The sequence below is a fragment of the Toxorhynchites rutilus genome, chromosome 1 (genome assembly GCF_029784135.1).
Source record: "Toxorhynchites rutilus septentrionalis strain SRP chromosome 1, ASM2978413v1, whole genome shotgun sequence".
Taxonomy (NCBI): Eukaryota; Metazoa; Arthropoda; class Insecta; order Diptera; family Culicidae; genus Toxorhynchites; species Toxorhynchites rutilus.
In genome coordinates, this window is record NC_073744.1 from 198,252,669 (window position 1) to 198,276,192 (window position 23,524).

At 39.7% G+C, this 23,524-nt stretch overlaps 1 protein-coding gene across 1 annotated transcript in view; it reads right to left on the reverse strand.

The window, feature by feature from the left end:
• The window catches only part of LOC129764936 (uncharacterized), a 47,947-nt gene that overhangs the window by 17,284 nt on the left and 7,139 nt on the right, over positions 1-23,524 (reverse strand). The window contains exons 2-3 of the mRNA XM_055764602.1: positions 11,959-12,258; positions 11,452-11,891 (exon numbers count right to left, since the gene is read on the reverse strand). Coding sequence (XP_055620577.1) covers positions 11,452-11,891; positions 11,959-12,258 — 740 coding nt within the window. The remainder of the gene's footprint in view (positions 1-11,451; positions 11,892-11,958; positions 12,259-23,524) is intronic.

The following is a 23,524-nucleotide window of genomic DNA, read 5'->3' on the forward strand; positions in this document are numbered from 1 at the left end:
AATATTTAATACTCGATGTTCTGAAATTGCTCAACCCATCAGTTGAGTGAATACACTTGCATTCCGAATCGAGATGCTGAGGAGATTTTTCGAATTTCGGAACAGTTGATCAGAAGATCTCAACGTATCCGACGAATTTGCTTTGAATGATGTCGATGTTTTGTCTTTAAAGGCGCAGTGTGCTTTGCGAAAGATCATCGTGGACTACTTTGCATGTAGAAAACATTAGAAGTGGTCTGATAACATCATCAAGGATGATTATGTTGCCATTTATCATTTCTCTGAGTTGATTTGATTTATGTCACATATTCACAGAGAGAAAAAATTCTACTTTTCTTGGATTTAATAAATGAAATTGTTCTTGGTTTTAATGTTTTTAAAATTTATTTTAAGTTATTTATCTATTCACCCTCCATCAACTGTATGAAGAAAAACAGGAAGTGGGTTATATCTATGGTATAACCGCAAGGGTGACGTAGGACTATCGTTGATTTAGAGATCATTTGTTTGAAGTTGAATCTAAATCCATCCTGAATGAATGAATAAATAAATATTTGGGTGACTTCAAAAACGAGAGTGTTACTTTGAAGACTCAAGGTTTTATGCATCCAATATTGGATACAAAAAACCTTGTTTTGTAGAATAATCTTCAGAAGCTTTCCTGTTAACTGCACTTGATTGACAAACCACAAAACCAAATGTATGTGGTCGCAGTATTATATGGATAGAAAAAAATTAAAATAAACTCGCTTGAATGTAATGTTATTTTCAATTCCAAGGGGAACTGGCAGATTATTTTTCAGCAACGATCATTTCTTTCCAGGTTTCCTCTCGATAACCAGCAAACGAAAAGAGTTGCGCGCGTGTATGTGTGTGTGTGTGGCGGCTGCTTCTATGTCTTCCCGAGGAACCGTATTTCGATGCTGATACTCTCTTGGTCACCTTCTCTTCTCCTTCTGATCGATCGGCTTTTCTGCGCTCCCTCACAGTTAAAACAAACTGATTGCATTTCAGGTCAGGTCAAGCCAGGTAATGAATACCTCGATCCCTCGCTGTTCAGCTCGTTCAGTAACGATGTTGTCTTGTCGATGTCCTCAGGCGTCGTGCACAAATTACGTAACGCAAAAATCCGGAGTTTGAACCTCCCCCCCCCCCTTTCGTAACGCAATTTCCTATCTCTAATAAACAGAAAGTAACGCAACATCTAACCCCTCCCCCCTTATCGCGTTACGTAATTTGTGCACGACGCCTCACGAAAAATGAATCGGTTTCACCACCACAATATCATTTCAGTATGCTTTTCGTGCGTGATTGAATCGAGAGAAGGTGTGGTTTACGATGGCAATTTGGAAGGCAAACTAGAGGAGAATGAACTCTCTGAGTATGAAAATTTCGACGACTGAGCAATAATCGATTGAAAATTATATAATTTTGGCGATACGAAACATTTTCCGTTTTTCATGTTATGCATCCATTATTGGATACGAAAATATCCCACTGATGGGAAAGAATAATCTTCAGAAGCTTTCCAGCTAATTACACTTGATTGAAAAATTACGAAATCAAATGTATTTGGTCGCTGTGTTCGCCATATAATTAGAAAACATTAAAATAAACTCTTTCGCATGGATGTATTCTTCAATTCCCAGGGAACTGGCAGATTATTTTTCAGCAACGATTAGATCTTTCCGGAATTTTCTCGATGCTGTATGGCATCCAAACGAAAATTCTCGTTTCAGTTTGGCCTACAAAAAACTTTTCTGAACTCTAATCCATCAAATTTGGAGCTCTGAAAAGGGCCGTTGATTATATGCTAAGCTAATATAGCACCCTCTCCTTGGATTCGACGGGCCAGCTGAATGTCCTTGGGCATGATGTGACGCGTTTTACGTGGATAGCACACAAATTTGTATCTTCGAATTAGCCTCCTGCAGCGTCATAACCGCGGAACTTTGGAAGCGCAAGTCGGTTTTGAAGTCCTGAGCAATTCCACGAACCAAATGCTGCAAAGGTAGCTTGCGGATCAGCAATTCGGTCGACTTCTGATAGCGACGAATTTCATGCGAAGTTCCCGGTCGATAGCGATGTGGCTTCTTCACGCTTCCTGCGGCTGATGCGCTTATCCGAGCTGCTTTCGTGGTGCCTTACCACCGAAGGACTAACGAGCTGTCTGCTTAGTCCCGATGAAACGAGTCCTCACGGTGCGAGAGTAGAGGAAGAAATGAACGAAAGCAAGCGAAGTGTCATTTTATAAAACATAAAAGAATCGAATGTAAACCCCACCCTCTTTATTATATAAGCTTACTGTATATAATAAGGGTGGGATTTAGATTCTATACTTTTATGGTTTATAAAATGACGCTTCCTTTGCTTTCGTTCATTTCTTACTCTACTCTCGCACCGTGAGGACTCGAGCTCGTTAGTCTTTCGCAGACAGCTCGTTAGTCATTCGGTGGTAAGGCACCACGAAAGCAGCTCGGATAAGCGCATCAGCCGCAGGAAGCGTGAAGAAGCCACATCGCTATCGACCGGGAACTTCGCATGAAATTCGTCGCTATCGGAAGTCGACCGAATTGCTGATCCGCAAGCTACCTTTGCAGCATTTGGTTCGTGGAATTGCTCAGGACTTCAAAACCGACTTGCGCTTCCAAAGTTCCGCGGTTTTGACGCTGCAGGAGGCTTATTCGATGATACCAATTTGTGTGCTATCCATGCAATAATTCGTTACCGATAGGTGCCATGGATATGGATTTCTTAATGAAGAATATGAAATACATGACATGATGTAGTGAATATATCCGAAGAAATCACTTTGGTGAAACTGCATTATAAAATTATTTGTGTACGAATGCCGCAATCGATAGTCGACTCTAATTTGCGCTGGGTAATTTCCTCGGAGGACTCGATTCCTCCTTTGAGCATTAATAATCTCTTTCTGGCAAAACGATGTGATATGAATCACATTATTTGAATGATAGAATGAAGAAGTTTTCTGCCAATTTCCTTCAACCTCCAAACGTATCTTTCTCCCGTTTGTCGTTTTCGCGTTCGCTAATCCTTTCTCACAACAACTATTTCTCGTTTGAGAAATTGTTGAGTAAACATTGTTTGCCAGTGCGCGTAGAGCGGGAATTCCTAAAGATTCATGGCACCTCTAATAAATTGCCGAAAGACGTGGTCTTACGTTGATCGCACTTGATTGAAAAAATCCAAAACGAAATGTATTTGGTCGAAGCATTATATGAGTAGAAAGCAAATAATCGCTCGAAAATGACTTGATTTTCGCGATGTGAAACATTTTCCGTTTTTCATGTTATGCATCCAATATTGGATACGAAAATTTCCACTGATGGGGAAAAAAATATTCAGAAGCTTTCCTGTTAATTGCGATTGATTGAAAAATAACAAAACCAAATGTGTTTGGTTGCAGTGTTATATGGATAGAAAACATTAAAATAAACTCTTTCGCATGAATGTATTTTTCAATTCCCAGGGGAACTGGCAGATTATTTTTCAGCAACGATGATAGCAACAAGAATTCCGCGCGTGTATGTGTGTGTGTGTGTGGCGGCTGGATTCCCTCTTGGCCTTAGGTGCACAAACAGGCTCTTGGTGACACCGTTCATCAGCGTTTTCATGATAAACGAAATTAGTTTCACAACAACAGCGACAACATGCTCCAATCGCTGTTCAATCATAACTGAGTGGGTTTACGAGCGGCGCTCGCTTATATACCGATTGGTGATTTCAATAGCCTGTTTTGAAAGTAATTTTAAGACTATTGAAACAAGTTTTTGGATGAAAAAGTAACAAGTATATAACGCGTAGACATTTTATCTTTCGAATGAAGTGTTTATCATACCATTTCGTTCAGTTGTTTAAGAGCTATTAACGCTCAAAATCTCGGTCTCCGGCGTAACGCTTTCGTTCTCGAAACTTTGGTTTTACACCCCGGTATAGAAATGAAAGACGTAGTCCTACGTCAAAAAAAATTACGAGTAAAGTTGACTAGTTGGATTTCATTATTCACTAACCATACTTAAACAGCAACAAAATAAAGTAATCTGAGTTATTTTTTCGAGTTTCTTCGATACAACTATATAACGATATTTCTATGTTTCGAAATGACGTACAATCCGATACAACGTACAATTTTAAAATTGAGATGTACGTTATATCGAGGTTTCCCTCTATCTATCCCAGGAAACGCTAGTCCAAAAAATGTTGATACGTTTCGGAATGGACAGCTGTAAACCTGCCAATACACCTGCTGAGACTTAGCTAAAACTCCAGACGACCACTGAAGAGTGTAGCTATTCTTATCGTGAACTAATTGACAGTTTGATGTTCTTCATACTGAAATCAAGACCGGATCTATGCTACAGTGTCGGACTAAACACTAAGACCACTACACAAGCTAAAAAAGGAAGTGACAAAACTTTGAGAAAAAATAATCCAATACAGTGCGTCAATCCATTTAAAATAATTTATTTTCGTTATTCGAAGAAATTTATAACATCTGTAGTTAAATTATGCCTTTTTAAACATTTAACACCGGTTTTAAAATTAATGGTAAAAAAAAGGGAATTCATATCGTGAATAGCTTCTAGGGTTAGTACTTGGTCATGTAACCTTTGTCACGCATCACTTCACGCACTTGGTTCGACATGGATTCCACCAGCTTTTGGCACGTGGTGACCGGGATCTGATTCCACAGTTGCTGCTTATTCTTCGACTTCTCCATATACACCGACCTTTTCACGATCTCCCATAGGTTCTCTATAGGGTTCAGAACCGATGACTGCGCTGGCCACTCCATGATGTCGACTTTGTTATCTCGGAACCACATTTTGACGGTCTTGGCGGTGGGCTTCGGATCGTTACCCTGCATGAACTGCCATTTCAGGGGTATGTCCCACTCGGCGTATGGTCGCATAACACCCATTAGGATTTGGGCATAGAGGTACTGATCCATGATCTTATCTACCCAGTGCAGAGCCCAACCTCGTATTAGGAGAAGCACCCCCACACCATAATGTTCGTGGCGTACTGTGGCATGTAAGCGCAGCCTATTGGGCGATGGACCCAAGTTTTTCCGTCCAGGGCCGATGAGGTTTACCTTCGTCTCATCCGACCACAGTATATATCGCCACTGCTGTTCCTTCTTCGGACCAATCCAATCGAAGTGGTCTTTCGCGAACTCCAGCCGCGCCTTCAGATGCTTCGACGTCAGCATCGGGATCTTCCGGGGGTTTTTAGCGCACAGCCCCTGCTCCAAAAGCCGCCGCTGAACTGTCCGGGAACTCACATACAAGTTCAGTCCGTCCCGGATCTTTTTCGCGGTCTTCTCATGTCATGATAAATACTTACCAGGATCCGAAAAACACAAAATACCGCCGAGAAAGAATCAATTTTCTTCAAAAATCGGTCAAATCAACACTAGAAACAGCCGAAACGAGGAACTGGTTCTAAATTTTGTCGCGTCATTTCAGTTCTTAAGTATGCTTAGAACGCATTTTTCATGAATGACTATTAACTACAGATGTTATATACTTCTTCAAACATGGCAAATTATTACAAATGGATTGAAGCACTGTATTGGATTATTTTGACGTAGAACTACGTCTTTCATTAAGGGTGCCAAATCAGAAAACAGGTCACGTTTTTATGAAATAAAGTTAACGTTAATAGCTATTTTTGCCGCGAAAGGATTTTGGCGATTTGCATACTAAACGAATCGGAAAATCCGTAAGATTTATTTAATATGCTATACATTAGAATTCCCTGGTTTGTAAATGGTTAAAAATCATGAAAACTTTTAGCGTTTTCATTTTCCCATACATTTGTTCTGTACATTTATGTGCTTTCCCGAACTTATCGTAGGATTTCAAGTCTCCGTGAACAAATAAAAAGTAGAAGAATGAAGGGGAATTTTTGCTTAGAGTATAAACAGTGGATCTCGCTGAGGCAAACTTTCATTCGGCATCGGACTGTTGAGCAATCCAGTTCACTTTGCTTTTGCTGCGCTTCGATCTAAGGTTGGACCCCACCAGTGGTAATCCAACTTGGATATCGTCGTGTGGTTTTTTCAGTTTGTTTTTGGCGTTATTCGTATCGTGTGTTTTTCTTTCCGCGTCATAAATTGGACGTATCGCGTAGTGTGTGATGAGCAAGAAGAAGAGGAAGGCAGGCTCGAGCCCTGCAAAAAAAAACGAACGCATTGCCAGGGGCAATAAAATTTCGAGGTAAGCGTCATCTAATGATGCACGCGATGTTGGTGCAGTGAAAAGCGCTCGCACTGAACGAGCCTTCGCGAGTGTGACACCGCATCGAACAACAGCGAAGTAGGCGATTTCGGCGCGTCGGTCGAACATGTAAACACCGTTACCCAGGCAGCAATCAAATCAAGCTCTCCCCGCTGGTGGTGAAGGCGGTCGCAAGCAGTTAACATTGTTTGTTTTCCGTCATCATAAGGGCTTCGTGGGTGCCTTTGAGGATGCATCAATGCATTAAACTGACGTTATGGCGAATCAGACGTTAAGATTGTGCGCCAAAGCGTTATAGAATGATATCCGAAGATATAAACAAGCGACTTATATAAAATAACAGCGTAGTTCTATGTCAACAATGCGGTCGTATCCTGGACAAAACCTCCTGTAATTTTTTTCTCAAAGTTTTGTCATTTTCTTTTTTTGTTTTTGACGTAGGACTACGTCTTACATTAAGGGTGCCAAATCAGAAAAGAGGTCACGTTTTTATGAAATAAAGTTAATGTTAATAACTATTTTTGCTGCGAACGGATTTTAACGATTTGCATTCCAATCGAATCGGAAATTTTCTAAGATTTGTTTGATATGATATACATTACAATCCCATAGTCTGTATATGGTCTAAATTGATGAAAGTTGGAAGCATTCCCATTTCCCCATACATTTGTTCTGTCGATTTGTGTGCTTTCTCGAACAGAGCTCTCAATAGCGAGCAACATATGCAGCCGCTAGAATAGAAACAGTCAGAGACGAATGAATCGTTGGATTTAAAGTCTCCGTAAATAAAGGAAAAGAAGGAGAAGAAAAATATAAACAACGAAGGGGGATAGCGAAAAGCGAATATTTGGAAGTAAGTAAGCTGCCGCTCAGAATCTTTCTGTGCCCAAAACAACAAAGGTCGCTTATTGTGTTTTATGTTTCCCTTCGAGCTGTGAACGCTAGCGAATATTTCACTTAATCGCTGCAACTGTGTGCATCTGTTAGACGCGTATTTGATGCTTGTTGAATGGCGAAGCACATATGATTTTTTTTCCAAAATATATATTTTTATCAAGGCTCATATGGCGTTAGCCTGACGGGGCCGGAGTTCAATATTTTGACAATTTTTCTTATTATCAATGTTAGTAATATTTAACCGATTACTCGCGGTCGGCTCGAGGTTAGTATTACAAGTGTTCTCGTAATTGGGATGTTGCTGTCTCCAATGCTCTGTACCTGTGCCCGACACGGGATACTTCCTTTTGGGATGCAGCTGACCATTAATCAGCAACGCCCCCTAGTCTGTACCCCATATCTAGCGTGGTGCGTCTTCTCGACTAGAGGAATCCAGGATAGAATGGTCAGTAGCCGGCGCAAACATCAGCTCGTGTAGAGTTGTCATGAGCGGTACAACCTTTGGCTCTTGTTGAATAATCAGTGGACTGCACAACCTTCGGCCCGTGCATCTGTAAAGAGTGTGTGTATGTATTGCCGCGACTAAGTAAAAGTTTATCGATCGGATAGGAGGGATATGAAACGGGGACACAACGAAGGAAACATCATTAAACGTTGACATCGGCGTTTCTGAGGAACAGGTATAGATGAAGCAGAAGATCAGGATCCCGGCTACCTAAGATATCCCGGACGGGGATATCCGATTGTCTGCCTTGTGCTCTCAGTGCTCTAGAGAGCTGATAGCGAGCAGCATGGAACCGGATACACGACCAGACAACATGCTCGATGTCGTGGTAGCCATCGCCACAATCACAATGATTGTTTGCTGCGAGCCCAATGCGATAGAGATGCGCGTTTAGGTTGTAGTGATTGGACATGAGCCGAGATATCACGCGAATGAAATCACGACCTACATTCAATCCCTTAAACCAAGCACTCGTCGAAACCTTAGGGATAATCGTGTGTAACCAACGACCGAACTCATCTTCACTCGACATGCGCTGCCAACTAACGAGTGTGTCCTGACGAGGAATGTGAAAAAATTCATTATAGGCAATTTGCCTTTCAAAAAGTGTGCTTTCTAAAGCGCCCACCTTAGCTAGCGAGTCCGCTTTCTCATTCCCCGGAATCGAGCAATGAGAGGGAACCCATGCTAAGGTAATCTTGAATAATTTTTCGACCAAAACACTCAATAGATGTCTTATTCTTGTTAGGAAATAAGATGAGCGTTTATCAACTTTCATTGAGCGGATTGCCTCTATTGAGCTGAGACTGTCTGAAAAAATGAAATAATGGTCGATGGGCAGTGTTCAATGATCCCTAGAGCATAGTATATCGCACCCATTTCTGCGACATACACGGAACAAGGATCTTTGAGTTTGAAAGAGGCACTGGAATTTTCATTGAAGATGCCGAAGCCAGTGGACCCGTTTATGTATGAACCGTCACATATGATGCCTACCGTTAAATACTCAAATTGCGACATATGACCAATTAGTGTACTCTTCTCGCAAAGGCAAAGAAAGAATCGTTGCTACTAGGAATGATTATACAAAACCCCGCAAGCCATTAAACCTTTTCAGGGTCCCCGAAATTTTTTACTAAAGAGTTACTTATGAACTTTCGACGTATTCGTAAAAATTATCCGAAATGATAAACCAACAAATTAAAAAAAAAAAGATTGCGTAGTCCTACGTCCTAAGCGGTCGTGTCTCGGATACAACCCCTCAAATTTTTGCTTAAGTAGTGGTCTTAATGTTTTGTTCGACACTGTATTTTTGTTTTTTGTCAATTACCAGAAATCGTCTTCAAATGGCACTAATTCTTCTTCTTCTTTTCGAATGTTGCCTGTGGAACTTTTGCCGTCTCAACGTATACATTAACTAGCGTCATTTATTAATAGTTAGTTGAGATTTCTTAAGCCAAATAACACGCCTTGAATGTATTCCGAAGCTCTAGAATACGCGTGACCACAGTGCAAGTCGAAGGAAATTTCTCTGAAGAAAAATCTCCCGGCCAGAACGGGAATCGAACCCGAACACCCGGCATGATAATGTGAGACGCTAATCACTTGGCCACGGTGACACTAATAGCGAATTCGTTTTTAAAACTGAGTCAGTGTCACACTGACTCTGTAATAAAAAAACGTTTTCAGTTTCACGAATGCGGTGGTTTGTTGGTGTGCGTTATATAGTCTGATTTGTTTATATTTGCGACGACAAATGTAAATTCTCTATCAGATAAGAAGGGCCAAGTGCAGTGTAAAAATATAAAAGTTTGAATGACATTTTTTACTTCACATTGTTTGATTATCTAACACATGTAGTCCTGACACTCACTTAACCATTTGTCGATGCATTTCCTGTTTGTTCCACAAATAATTACTATTATAATATAAAATCATCGTTAGACACAGTTTTCGTTCAATGTTTCTGCGATATCGGAAAAAAAAACCCTCTTATTTCATCACATAAAATAAATATTCGATACGTTAAAGTAAATTTTCATTCATAATTTTGATTTTGAGAGCATGTTTATTCCTCCTGAATATCCATAATAATTTTCGCCTCCCAATGAAAGCACACGGAGCTTAATGCCGTCTACACGACTATACTCTTCAAAATCAGAATCCGAATTGGATTACGATTTCAATAATACAAAAGCAAGAGCAGTAGCTTTTCCATTTTCATAGTCTTCATTTCTAGATTTTCCAAAACAATACTCGGAACTTGACAGTTCAGTATAGTTGTATTGGTGAACCCGAGTGCCAACCCGTGAAGCATCTCAGTGCGAAAGTAGCAGCTTTCGGGGCGAACTAGTGCGACACTGAGTGCGCAACTGAGTGAATAAAAAAACGTTTTGACAGCAGTTAGTGCGGCACTGGGGTTGAAACTGAACAAAAACGAATTCGCTATAATTACCTCGACAGAGATGGATCTGGAACATTCTAATAGCATCGAGTTGAATGTCGACGAGATATTTATCAGACATTCGTCCGTAAATCAAAGAGAAACTAAATTCTCAATAATGGACTGTATTTCAAGTAAACATTTTAGACCTCCTGAAGATTTATTCGATGACAGGCAGAAGTTAGGACTCGCAGATGCTAAAATTATTTTCTGTCGCATTTGAATCTCTACCTGCGGCATAGTTCCCTTTACTCCGCACGGCGAGTGAGGTGAAATGGCTCAAGTCACTGCATTCTCGTAGGCGAATGGCGTGACTATAGTTTGTCACTAATAGCGAATTCGTTTTCAAAACTGAGTCAGTGCCAAACTGACTCTGTAATAAAAAAACGTTTTCAGTTTCACGAATGCGTTGGTTTGTTGGTGTACGTTATATAGTCTGATTTGTTTATATTTACGACGGCAATTGTACAGTGTCGACGTCTGGTGGTGATATTAGTGCTTGGGAGGTAAATTGTTCTCCATCAGATCAGAAGGGCCAAGTGCAGTGTAAACATATAAAAGTTTGAATGAAAATGTGTACTTCATATTGTTCGATTACCTAACACATGTAGTTCTGACACTCACTTAACCATTTGTCGATGCATTTCCTGTTTGTTCCACAAATAATTACTATTATAATATAAAATCATCATTAGACACAGTTTTCGTTCAATATGTTTCTGCGATATCGGAAAAATCCTCTTATTTAATCACATAAAATAAATATTCGATACGTTAAAGTAAATTTTCATTCATAATTTTGATTTTGAAATTTATTCCACCTGAATATCCATCATTATTTTCACCTCCCAATGAAAGCACACGTAGCTTAATGCCGTCTACTCGAATATACTCTTCAAAATCAGAATCCGAATTGGATTACGCTTCCAATAATACAAAAGCAAAAGCAGCAGGTTTTCCATTTTCATAGTCTTTATTTTAAGATTTTCCAAAATAATATTCGGAACTTGACAGTTCAGTATAGTTGTATTGGTGAACCCGAGTGCCAACCCGTGAAACATCTCAGTGCGAAACTAACAGTTTTCGGGGCGAACTAGTGCGACACTGAGTGCGAAACTGAGTGAATAAAAACACGTTTTGCAGCAGTTAGTGCGGCACTGGGGTTGAAACTGAACAAAAACGAATTCGCTATAAGTGAGATTTGAAGTCGTGTCCTCATATGTTATCGATTCGGGTATCAAAAATAAGTTGAAAAGTAATGTAGCTTCCACAATGAAGCGAGAAACTTTGCTATCTCACGTCACTCGCTGCGTTGAATAAGAGGGAGTGAATGTACTCACCGATACTCCAACCGTGTCACGCTCTCGTCCTCAAACTGATCCCCGATTTTTCGGAAATTAACCACCACATTGGTGGCGGTGGTGGTACTATTCTCCTCTGCCTCCTCACCAGGGAATAACTGCTGTTCGCCTGCTCTCACATCACCACCAGTGGACGAAGTCGGCTTCCCTCCCCAAAAGGGTCGGGTATCGATCGTGCAGACGCAACTCGAGGCGTTCACGTTGAAGCTATACTCCGGCTCGCACCGTAAACTGCTGGAGCTCAAATTGGCGGTGTGTATCAGCGCGTAGATGAACGCCAGCATCGTGAAGAAGATCGTCAGCAGCAGAATCACCAGAGCGTTCACCCGGATGACGTTGAAGCAAGTCTCGCGCAGCCGATTCGCCGGCCGCCGCTTGTAGTCGAACAGTATCAGGAACAAGGAACCGCTCAGGACAAGCTGCAAGCAAGCTCAAATGTTAGCTGAGTTTGGGTTAGAATCATCTAGAGGAAAGAGAACCGCTTACAATCAATCCCGCCCAGTAGGGATTGTCCTTGGTGTGGGTATTGGGGGACCACACCATAATGGCCAGCCCCATAATGGTAAGTAGCGAACCGATTAGAACTTTTAGCACCATCAGCCACCGGCTGAGCCGGATGTGTTTCAGATTCAGCGAGTTTCCCTTCGGGTAGCGCTGGTGGAAATTTTTGCTCACCACCAGCATCCGACTGTGCCGCAGGCTGCTGCGCGTGGGTTTGTGTCTCCCGATCAATGTGTGGCTGTTCTTGGAGAAGTTCTGCGGCACCGTGGTGGTCATGTAGACGGCCTGCAATGGTAACGAAAGAAAAAATAAACTAACTAAACGGTTTTCGTTGCTTGGATAATGTTTTCCTCAACGCCACCACCACCATTATTTCGAGTGTGCTAACCTACATCTGAATCCATTTATTCACACGGCAGCGCAGATTGCGTCACTCAACCGTTGCAAGAGAGCAGACAAACGAACAAAAAAAAACACGACCATGCCGCCGAGATTTAGCATGAAGATCGTGTTTCGAATTCAGAACGCAGGGAATGGGATTATGAGTTAGGCAAGCATGGGGGAGGAAAAACCGGAGGAGAACAATAATCCATGAATGGCTTGCCGAAAAGGTTGAATTTATATCTGTGTACGGCACATGTGCAACAATTCAACCGGTTCCGCCGCCACCGTCACTGCCGCTGCTGTTGTTCTACGATTGCCGGCAGGGCAACATGGAGGCCCGAATGTGTTTGCATATGAATTGAATAATTGGTTGATGATTCGATTATTTTTGTTTGGACGGCCCATTAACCCATTAAGAAGAGTGTATGATTTGTATTTATTTCTGAGGGACATTAACCCGAAATGTTATTCGTTCCTGGGGAGAGTGTATGAGCATTAGGTTTAGTGTATTATAGGAGAATTTGAATTGCAGTATTCAACTTTGGACCACGAATATATGTTTGTTTAGTTCTAAAAATGTAAGCACTGTATAGTGATTAATAATATTAAATATTGAGACAAATTGTCAAAAAATACACGTTTTGTTATACTACATGGGCCGAAAAGTGCCGGTATTTTTCAACAGATGGCGCCACTGAAAAATGAACAAGGTTCATTTCGAGAGATTTATCTGTCACTAGCTTTGGGTGAAGTTTCATGACAGTGTCACTAAAATTCATGGATGGAATCAAATTTGAAAATGAAACTTCCACGTATGTGTTGAACCAAAAAATAAAGATGTTAGGTCTCAGAGAAGACAATTTTTCCACTGTTTACGATTTAATCCATGAACCAATAATTGATGAATTAATGTGTATATTGTTTTCGCCTTCAGTTGCTCCCGAGAACCCTTCGTGATCCATCAAAAATTTATAGTAGAGAGTAAAAACTCAAATTTCGTTTCATTCAAAAATTATCTTCATAGTGATAAACAAGTGATGTAAAACAAAACAAAAATCCTTGTCCTACGTGAACAATGCGGTCATGTCATGGACATCAACCTTCACTTATTTTTAAAATGTATACATTTACATGCGTTCGAACCCGCTTTTAACACTTTGCGGACCGCTCACGAGAATTCTCGTTTTCGCGTTCCTCCTTTACGGACTTGTGTGAAATTAGCGGATAAAAGTTTTTGTTGCGTGCAAGTTTCTTTTCAGCGTCTTGCTGGATTTAATGAATAATGAATTATTTCAATTGAAATAAATTGATTGTTTATCAAGTAACAACCTTCAAAATCATGCTCATTAGATAGAGAATTGAATCATTCTTCTTTCCACATACTTCATTTTTTTCTTGATCGTGACAGAGAAAAGTTATAGACTGAAACGTGAGCATTGGTCAACATAGGAAAATTTACAGAACCAAGTTGTATGGAAGAAATTATACCAAAGAATTGGCGACAAATTCGGGTTGTTTTTATTCCCAAAGCTAATAAAAAAGATAAAAAAAAGTCCAAAATCGTTTAGGCCTATTAGTCTTTCGTCATTTATGCTGAAATTAATGGAGAAACTAATTGATGACTATATCAAATCGCAATACTTGAAATCGACACCACTCAGTAAACTTCAATTTGCATACCAGCCAGGAAAATCAACAGTAACAGCACTTCATACACTAGTAACGAAAATTGAAAAAACACTTGAAGTCAAAGAGTTGCTACTAGCCGCGTTCTTAGATATTGAAGGAGCGTTTGACAATGCATCCCACAATTCAATGAGAAATGCTATGATACAGCGTAATTTCGATGAAACTGTTGTAGAATGGATATTTCAAATGCTACAAAAAAGAGAAATAACGTGTAATCAGGGAGGGGCCACAGTTACAATAAGAACTGTGAAAGGATGCCCACAAGGAGGGGTCCTTTCACCTCTGTTATGGTCATTGGTAGTAGATAACCTACTGGCATTCCTTGAAAGGATAGGATTTGAAATCATAGGCTTTGCAGATGATATTGTAATTGTAGTTCGTGGGAAATATGAGCATGTAATCAGAGACAGATCGCAATATGCTCTAAACTTAACTATAGCATGGTGTAATGATGAGGGTTTATCTATAAATCCTCATAAAACTACTGTTGTTCCTTTTACACGTAGAAGGAAAATGAAAATACCAGAGCATTTGCTGGGAACTAAAATAGTGTTTTCTCCAAAAGTGAAATATTTAGGAGTAACACTTGATAGCAAGCTCAATTGGAACTCGCATTTAGATGAAATAATACATAAGGCTACAAATGCATTATGGATTAGTAAAAGAACATTCGGTAACAAATGGGGACTTAGACCTAAAATGATCTACTGGATCTACACTGCTATAGTGAGACCTAGAATAACATATGCGTCATTAGTTTGGTGGCCAAAAACAAAATCCAAGCATGCTCAGGAAAAGCTAGGAAAATTACAAAGGTTAGCTACAATTTCCATCACAGGAGCAATTCGTAGTACGCCATCTAAAGCACTAGATGCAATGTTAAATCTACTTCCCTTATATCTATTCGTTCAATTGGAGGCGGAAAAAAACGCACTAAGGTTGAAAAGAACAAAACAGTTCTTTGATGGAGACCTTAGGGGTCATTTAAGTATTCTAAAGGAATTCAAACTTAATCCGATACTAACTCAGGAGGACTGGATGAACAGGCAATACAACTTTGAACGACTATTCAATGTGACTGAGCCAAGCCGCACTGAATGGGAGTCAGGGGGACCTGATATTCACCCAGGATCTATAATTTTCTACACTGATGGTTCCAGATTAAACGAAAGAGCCGGGGCTGGAATAACCGGCCCTGGAGTGAACATATCAATTTCAATGGGCAAGTGGCCAACTGTATTTCAGGCAGAAGTGCAGGCAATTATTGAATGTGCAACAATTTGTCTAAGGCGCAATTATAGACATGCAAACATATGCATTTTTTCTGACAGTCAAGCTGCATTGAAAGCATTGAAGTCAGTTACCTGTACTTCTAAATTAGTTTGGGAGAGTATTCAACTTCTTCAAGAGGTAGCTAAAAAAAAGTGCAGTGAACCTATTCTGGGTTCCAGGGCACTGTGGAGTTGAAGGTAATGAAAAAGCAGATTTGTTAGCTAGATGTGGATCATCGAAACCATTCCTAGGACCAGAACCATTTTGTGGGGCCCCTGAATGTACCCTCAAAATGGAATTAAAGAACTGGGAAAAATCAAAGATTGATGGCATCTGGGCACATAGTACAGTAGCTCGACAGGCTAAATCATTTATATCACCAAGTAAAAAAGTAACTGAAAGACTTCTCAGCCTAACAAAAAAAAACCTATGCACTTTCACTGGCCTAGTGACAGGACATTGTCCAAGCAAATACCACCTAAAGAAACTAGGTAAATTAGAAGATGATACCTGTCGTTTCTGTAACCTAGAAAGTGAAAGCTCGGAACATTTATTATGCAATTGCGAAGCACTTTTTCATAGAAGGCGCAATTTATTTGATAAAGGTTTAATGCAACCTGCAGATGTTTGGATAGCTTCCCCCAATAAGGCAATAATGTTCATTCGTGCTATAATACCTTATTGGGATCATGCCTACAGTCAGCAAGTGGAAATCACTCCAACTAATAGCGATACGACACCCTGATAAGGCTTACAACAAATAGGGGCCCGCCACAATAGATGAAATAACTGGTCGTAGTGGAAAATGTACCCAACAGGAAAAAAAATGGAAGAAATTAATTATGCTAAAGAAAATTGAAAAAAGTTAATTGAAAGGACCCAAAACACATTCTAGAGATAGTACTTATTCGATATAGAATATTTTCATCTATCTTTAGTGAAATTTCCGTTAGTCGGAAAAGGGTCTAAGGAAAGTTGAAGCCCAAAACCTACACAACTTGTATGGGGGAAATCAATTAATTTAAAGAAAATTAGAAAAGTTATTTGAAAGGACCCAAAACACATTTTTGATATAATACTCATTGGATAAAGAATACTTTTATCCATCTTCAGCCCAATTTTCGTTGGCCGGAAAAGCGTCTGAGGAGAGGTATGGGCCAAAATGTATACAAGTTGTAGGAGGGAAATTAATAAATTGATCGAAAATGGAAATAGAACTTTTTCACACTCGAAAAAAATTAAGGATGGCGATTTTTGAAATGCTTCAAAATCGTGAAATATCAACGCATGAAGGTGGGATATAAATCTCATTGAAGCATAACTTACATGGATTAACACGGAATATTTTTCAGAGAAATTTGTATTTCGATGTATGTGTAGATGTGGTGGATAAAAATATCGGGAAGAAATGAAAAATCGATTTCTTCCTGTTTTTTTCAAAGATAGCAAATCCAATAAACGTTATCAACTTTCTTTTATTCGATTTCTATAACGTTTTATTTTATTAATTCGTTTATTTTTACAGGCTCAGTTACTTAAGTTTAAAGGAGCCGAATTCTTAAATATATTTTTAAAACTATATATATATATATAAACAATTTTCTTACATCTATGGTTAGTAAGGTGGAAAACCGATTACTCGCGGTGTACTCGAGTTTAGAAGGGTGACATATTTTTAGGAGAAGGATGGGATATAAGGAAATTGTAACAATGTTGATGAGCACTCAATTCTTAAATCTATTCGTATATCTATAGTTTATTTACATTTCAACTTATTCTACTATTTATAGCAAGGGGATGAATTACCCGCAAAGGAAGGAAAGGAGGGTATAAGGATGTAGGGACAATCACACACGAAGATCTATAGCTTTAAGGAAAACATATATATGGGACATGTAATCAAGGTCTAACCGAGCCAACACATCTCTCACTGGCACATTGGGCTGTCTTCCTCGGGCCCGAAGGGAGTTTTCTAAATTCGATCTGGCGACCAGATACACCTCGCACGACCAAACAACGTGCTCAATGTCGTGATAACCTTGCCACAAACGCAGAGATTGCTGCTGGCAAGATTGAAACGGAAGAGTAGTGCATCTAACGAACAGTGATTGGACATGAGTCGGGAGAAGGTGCGAATAAAGTCCCGACTCAAATCCAGACTTTTGAACCACGGTTTGAGGCTAACCTTTGGGATAATCGAGTGAAACCACCGGCCCAATTCATCTTCATTCCACTTGCGTTGCCAGTTAGCGATGGTATTTTTGCGAACTAAAGAATAAAATTCATTGAAGGCGATTTGACGCTGATATATATCGCCTTCAATTGCACCTACCTTTACTAATGAGTCAGCCCTCTCATTACCCGGAATGGAGCAATGTGAAGGGACCCAGACAAAGGTAATGACATAACAGCGTCTGGATAAAGCACTCAAAATTTCTCGTATTCTCTCAAGGAAGTACGGCGAGTGCTTTTCCGGCCTCACTGAACGGATAGCTTCGACAGAGCTAAGACTATCCGTTCTATAACGTTGTTGTGGATCATTCAGTACTGAGATATAATTGCATGAACGAAAAATTTCGAATTCGTATTTTATAATAAATAGTTCAATAAATAATCATCGAAAAACAGTGTTGAAAACTCTAATAAATTCTATATACGCTTTTTTTCGCAGGGGATAGAATTTTGTTATAATTTGTCGCGGTACTTTGCACTATAATTTGTAGATGTACTTTGAGTATTTTCTCAAATTTTCATTTCCAAGCCTATTTAGAATGGGAAAAAAAGACTCGTTTTTTTACTATAGCTCTTAGTATATGGTTCACTATCTTATTATTATCTGAAAAATTCACATACATCTATAAAAGGCGTAGGAACACATTTAAATACGAATTATAGTAGTACTGAATCCCTAAACACTAAAAAAAGTTCAATATTTCAATTTTCTTTAGTATTTTTTTAGTACTTAAATTTTTTAGGAATTTATTTTTTGATTATATTTTTCGATATGTCCTAGTAAGATGCACTTTCAGTATTTTTTTAAAATTTTTTATCTCAAAGCTATTGAGAATGGCGTGCTAAAAAAATGAAAGGTACGTTTTTCACCATAGATCCAATGGATAGGGATTCGAAAAATAGTCAAAATTTCTATACAATAGAAATTTTTACTTTTCACTTCCTTACCCAGCCAGACCCCTTCCCCCGTACAACTCGTGAACGTTTTGGCCAATATCTTTTCTCATACTCTTTCGGATCAATGGACATTTGGCTTAAGATAATTAAAAATATTTTTTTTTATCGAATGAGTACTACCTCGAAAATTTGTTATTTCAATTTTCTTTAAATTAATTTATTTCACTCATACAAGTTGTACATGTTTTGGGCTTTAACTTTTCTTAGACCCTTTTACGACCAATGGAAATTTTACTAAAGATAGATGAAAATATTCTATATCGAATAAGTACTATCTCGAGAATGTGTTTTGGGTTCTTTCAATTAACTTTTTTCAATTTTCTTTAGCATAATTAATTTCTTCCATACAACTTGGTTCTGTAAATTTTCCTATGTTAACTCATTCTCACGTTTCAGTCTATAACTTTTCTCTGTCACGATCAAGAAAAAAATGAATTAGGTGGAAAGATGAGTGATTCAATTCTCTATCTAATGAGTATGATTTTGAAGGTTGTTACTTGATAAACAATCAATTTATTTCAACTGAAATAATTCATTATTCATTAAATCCAGCAAGACGTTGAACAGAATCTTGCACGCAACAAAAACTTTTATCCGCAGAACTTTCATCCGCTAACTTCACACATAGAGGCGAATGAATTGCAAAGTTTAAAGCCTCTTAAAAACTTGCAAGCAAAGCAAGCAACTTCACACAAGTCAAAACGTGCGGTCCCAGGTGTATGACTTACATATGTCTTCCCGGTCCTTAAAGTGTTAAAGCACTCCGAAAGAAGGTCGCGTTTGATCAATTCTCGCGTAATTTTTGAAGAGGACCTATCTACATTGATCGATTCTCTTTCGTTAATGACTCGGTGATGAAAGCACTTCCTGATGTGTTTGAAGATCAAAAGTGTAGAAGGAAACCTCGTTCATCAAACTATGTGGTAAAACCGGCGTCAAATCCGTCTGCAAGGCCGTGGTTATCGAAAAAGATAGTCAATGAAGAGAATCGATCAATGTAGATAGGTTTTCAAAAGTTGTATCGAATTTTGAATATACTGCATATTTTTTTTTTATCACGGTTTTTGACGTAGTACAACGTCTTCCGGGAAAGGTACCAGAACAGAAAACATATCACGTTTTCATGAAATAAAGCTAACGTTAATAACTTTTTTCGCTACGAACGAATTCTGGTGATTTGCATACCAATGGAATCGGAAATTCTCTAAGATTTGTTTCATATACTGTACATTACGATTCCCCGATCCGTGAACAATTAAAATTCACGATAATTCGGAACGTTTCCATTTCGTCAATTACGAGCAAGTAAGGGATTCGCTTTAGCCCATTCCATCTTATTTGCTATAAAAAAGCCATCCGCGATTTGAACTCACAAGCACAGCACAACGAGCGGACTTAATTTATTCTTAATGTCACACATTTTGTAATTTTGTTTATGTCATAACTTGTCCGAATTTGGGCGCTGAATGCAGCGTTCGTTCTATGGGTAATAAGATAGGAGAGAGTAGAGAGGAGAGAGAGAGAAGAGAGGAACCATTACAATCGGTGCTCTCTCAGTTTTTCTGTAGAAATAGCCAATAATGTAGCGATTATGATGCAACATATCACGTCGCATCAAAGTGAGATATAAATTACGTTACTGTGACATATTCTGTTAGCAACGCTCTAGACAGCGTTAGGTCAGCGTCATATGTTAGAGCTGAGAGTACATTTGAAAATATTTCTGCTTCGACGATCGCTTAATTATGCATTTCTAGAATAGAATAAGGTTTTGCTGTAGGTTGATCTACAAATTTGGAAATTTGGAGACTGATGAATGGTGTCTGAAGTATGCGTTCCATCTTCTTGGTTGAAACTATTGGAATCACAAAAATCTATAAAGATGGGTATCTGCTTGAAGTTCATCTCGGTCGTATTCGCTCAGGGGTTGGATGCATGTCCAACAAGCAAAGTTTGTTGTTTGCTTTGTGTTTACTTGTCGCTCGAATTTGCATTGTTGCATACAATTCGAGCTTCGAAGGCTTTTATCAATTAGCTTGCATGGCTTTTTGTTGACATACAATACAATTTTTTCGAACGCGCACTTACAGAAGAACTCGTTGGTACGAAATTCGACATGTTCGAAGTGGCAAAAAACTTTGTTGTTTACGCTTCAACTTTTTGACATATACTGAAAAAGACGTGCAATGACAGCAGCTTTCCAACGAATGTGTGGAAATTTGATTCACTGGAATAATGATCAAGTTACACCATCTGTTGTAAAACCGAAGAAACATCATGATAAGCGTTGTTAGTCCATTCGATGTTTGAGCTAACGAAATTGATCTTTGTTCGAAAGTTGAAATTGATTTTCAGGTGAAATAACACGTGTTATGCGTGTTTTTAACACGCAAACAACATAAAGAAGGTAATAGAGAGAGAATTAATTGGTACACATCACGTGATGTAATTCCTAAATACAACTATAAAGGGCGAACACGAAATTATTGCGACACATTCAACAGGGCATAACTTTTTTACCATTGGGTAAAAATCAACCAAATTTCGCACACTTTTTCATTGATGTGTATTGTCCACATGCTGTCAAACTCGAAGTCGTGTTTTTCGACTCAACGAAAATGGAGGTGAACCAACGCGAGTCGAGAGAACAAATTCTTTCCAAACACCTGGAATTTCCTGACCTGTCGCATCGACAGTTGGGAAAAATGTTGAACATTCACCATTCTACCGTCTCCAGAGTGTTGAAGCGGTTCCAGGAGCGGTTGACGTTGGACCACGGCAAATGAGCTGGAAGAAAACCGGGACCGGAGAACAAAAAGACGGAGGGAAAGGTGAAGCGGATGATTGAAGCAAATCCCAACGTCTCAAGCCGTGATTTGGTTAAAAAGATAGGCATGTCGCAGAGCTACGTCCAGAATGCAAAGAAGAGAGCTGGACTACATACATACAAGGTACAGAACTTCCCAAACCGCGATGAGCGGCAACAAAATATGGCTGCTGTGTGATGGACGACGAAACGTATATAAAAGTCGATTTTAAGCAAATTCCTGGGGGTTGGAGTTTTTCACCGGCAAGAGCAAGTTTGATGTCGACGATAAATTTAAGAAGAAGAAAATGTCGAAGTTCGCCTCCAAATATCTCGTTTGGCCGGCCATCTGCTCTTGCGGGCTGAGGAGTAAGCCTTTCGTGACAAAGGGCACAGTAAATGGCGAGATCTACAAATCTGAGTGCCTCGAGAAGCGCCTTTTGCCGTTCTTGCAGCAGCACGACGAAGCTACGATATTTTGGCCAGATTTGGCATCATGCCTCTCTAAAAGTGTCCTGGAGTGGTTTGAGGCCAATTCTGTCCATTTTGTTCCAAAAGACATGAAACCGCCAAACTGTCCGGAACTGCGCCCGGTGGAGCAGTACTAATGCAATAATGAAGCAGGAACTTCGGAAGAGCAAGAAGACAGTCAAAGACGAGAAGGACATGTTAAGAAAAGGGAAAAAAAACTGAGAAACTGGTACCGGATGACACTGTAAAGACTTTGATGGAGGGCATCAAGCGAAAATGCGTTCAATTTTACACTCAAGGCCCCATTGATTAACTTTTCTTTTGATTTTTGAAGTAAATATATTAGGCTGTCAAAAAAGTCCTGCGGTATTTTTTTTTTTGAATTTTAATTTGTTCATAAAATTAGTTACAATCATCTGTTTTAAGTCAAATATGCGCCGTTTTGTTCGATGACTTGTTCCCAACGAGATGCCAACTTCATAATACCCCTATTATAGAAGCTCGCTTCCTTATTGGCAAAAAAACTCGGATAGCCAATTTTCACAGGCCTCTTTTGTGGCTAACTTCTGACTACCTAGCTCGTTCGCCATGGACAAAAACAGGTGGTAGTCACTTGGTGCAAGGTCCGGACTATACAGCGGATGCAAAAGAACCTCCCATCCGAGCTCCCGGAGTTTCTGGCGCGTCACCAAAGAAGTGTGTGGCCTGGCGTTGTCCTGGTGGAAGACAATGCGGCCTCTGTTTATCAAAGATGGCCTCTTCTTCATGAGTGCTACCTTCAAGCGGTCCAGTTGTTGGCAGTACAGGTCCGAATTGAGCGTTTGGCCATAGGGAAGCAGCTTATAATAGATTATTCCTTGACAATCCCACCAAACACACAGCAGAACCTTCCTGGCCGTTAATGAGGGCTTGGTCACCGTCTGAGCCGCTTCAGCGGGCTTCGACCACGACCGTTTGCGCTTCACGTTGTCGTAAGTGACCCACTTTTCACCGCCAGTCACCATCCGCTTCAGAAACGGGTCGATTTTGTTGCGATTCAGCAGCGATTCACATGCGTCGATACGGTCAAAGATGTTTTTTTTGCGTCAACGTGTGTGGCACCCACACATCGAGCTTCTTCGTGAATCCAAGCTTCTTCAAATGGTTAATAACGGTTTGATGACTTATCCCCAGCTCTTGGCCGATGCTACGGCTGCTACTATGCCGGTCTTTCTCGGCTAATTCAGCGATTTTGTCGCAATGTTCGATGACAGGCCTTCCGGAGCGTGGCGCATCTTCGACGACCTCTACACCAGAACGAAAACGTTGAAACCATCGTTGTGCGGTGGAAATGGAAACTGTATCGGGTCCATAAACTGCACAAATTTTATTGGCAGCTTGAGATGCATTTTTCCCTTGTCATAGTAGTACTGTAAAATATGTCGGATTTTCTCTTTATTTTGCTCCATATTTGCGACACTATAACTCACGAACGACTTAACCAAACAAAACACTGTCAAGCGCACAAAAATACCTTTCCAACAAGCTATAGTATGACTCGATACAATAAATACAACTAGAACTACGCGCTAAACATTATAAGAAAATTGGCATGACATTTTCGGTGTCGCAATAATTTCGTGTTCGCCCTTTATAAAGCTGAAAGGAGACTATGTTGAGAAATAAATAGCCACAAAAAGATTGTTTTTTGTAGGCTAAGTACTTATCGGACTGCCCTTGTATATAACTCAATAAAATACT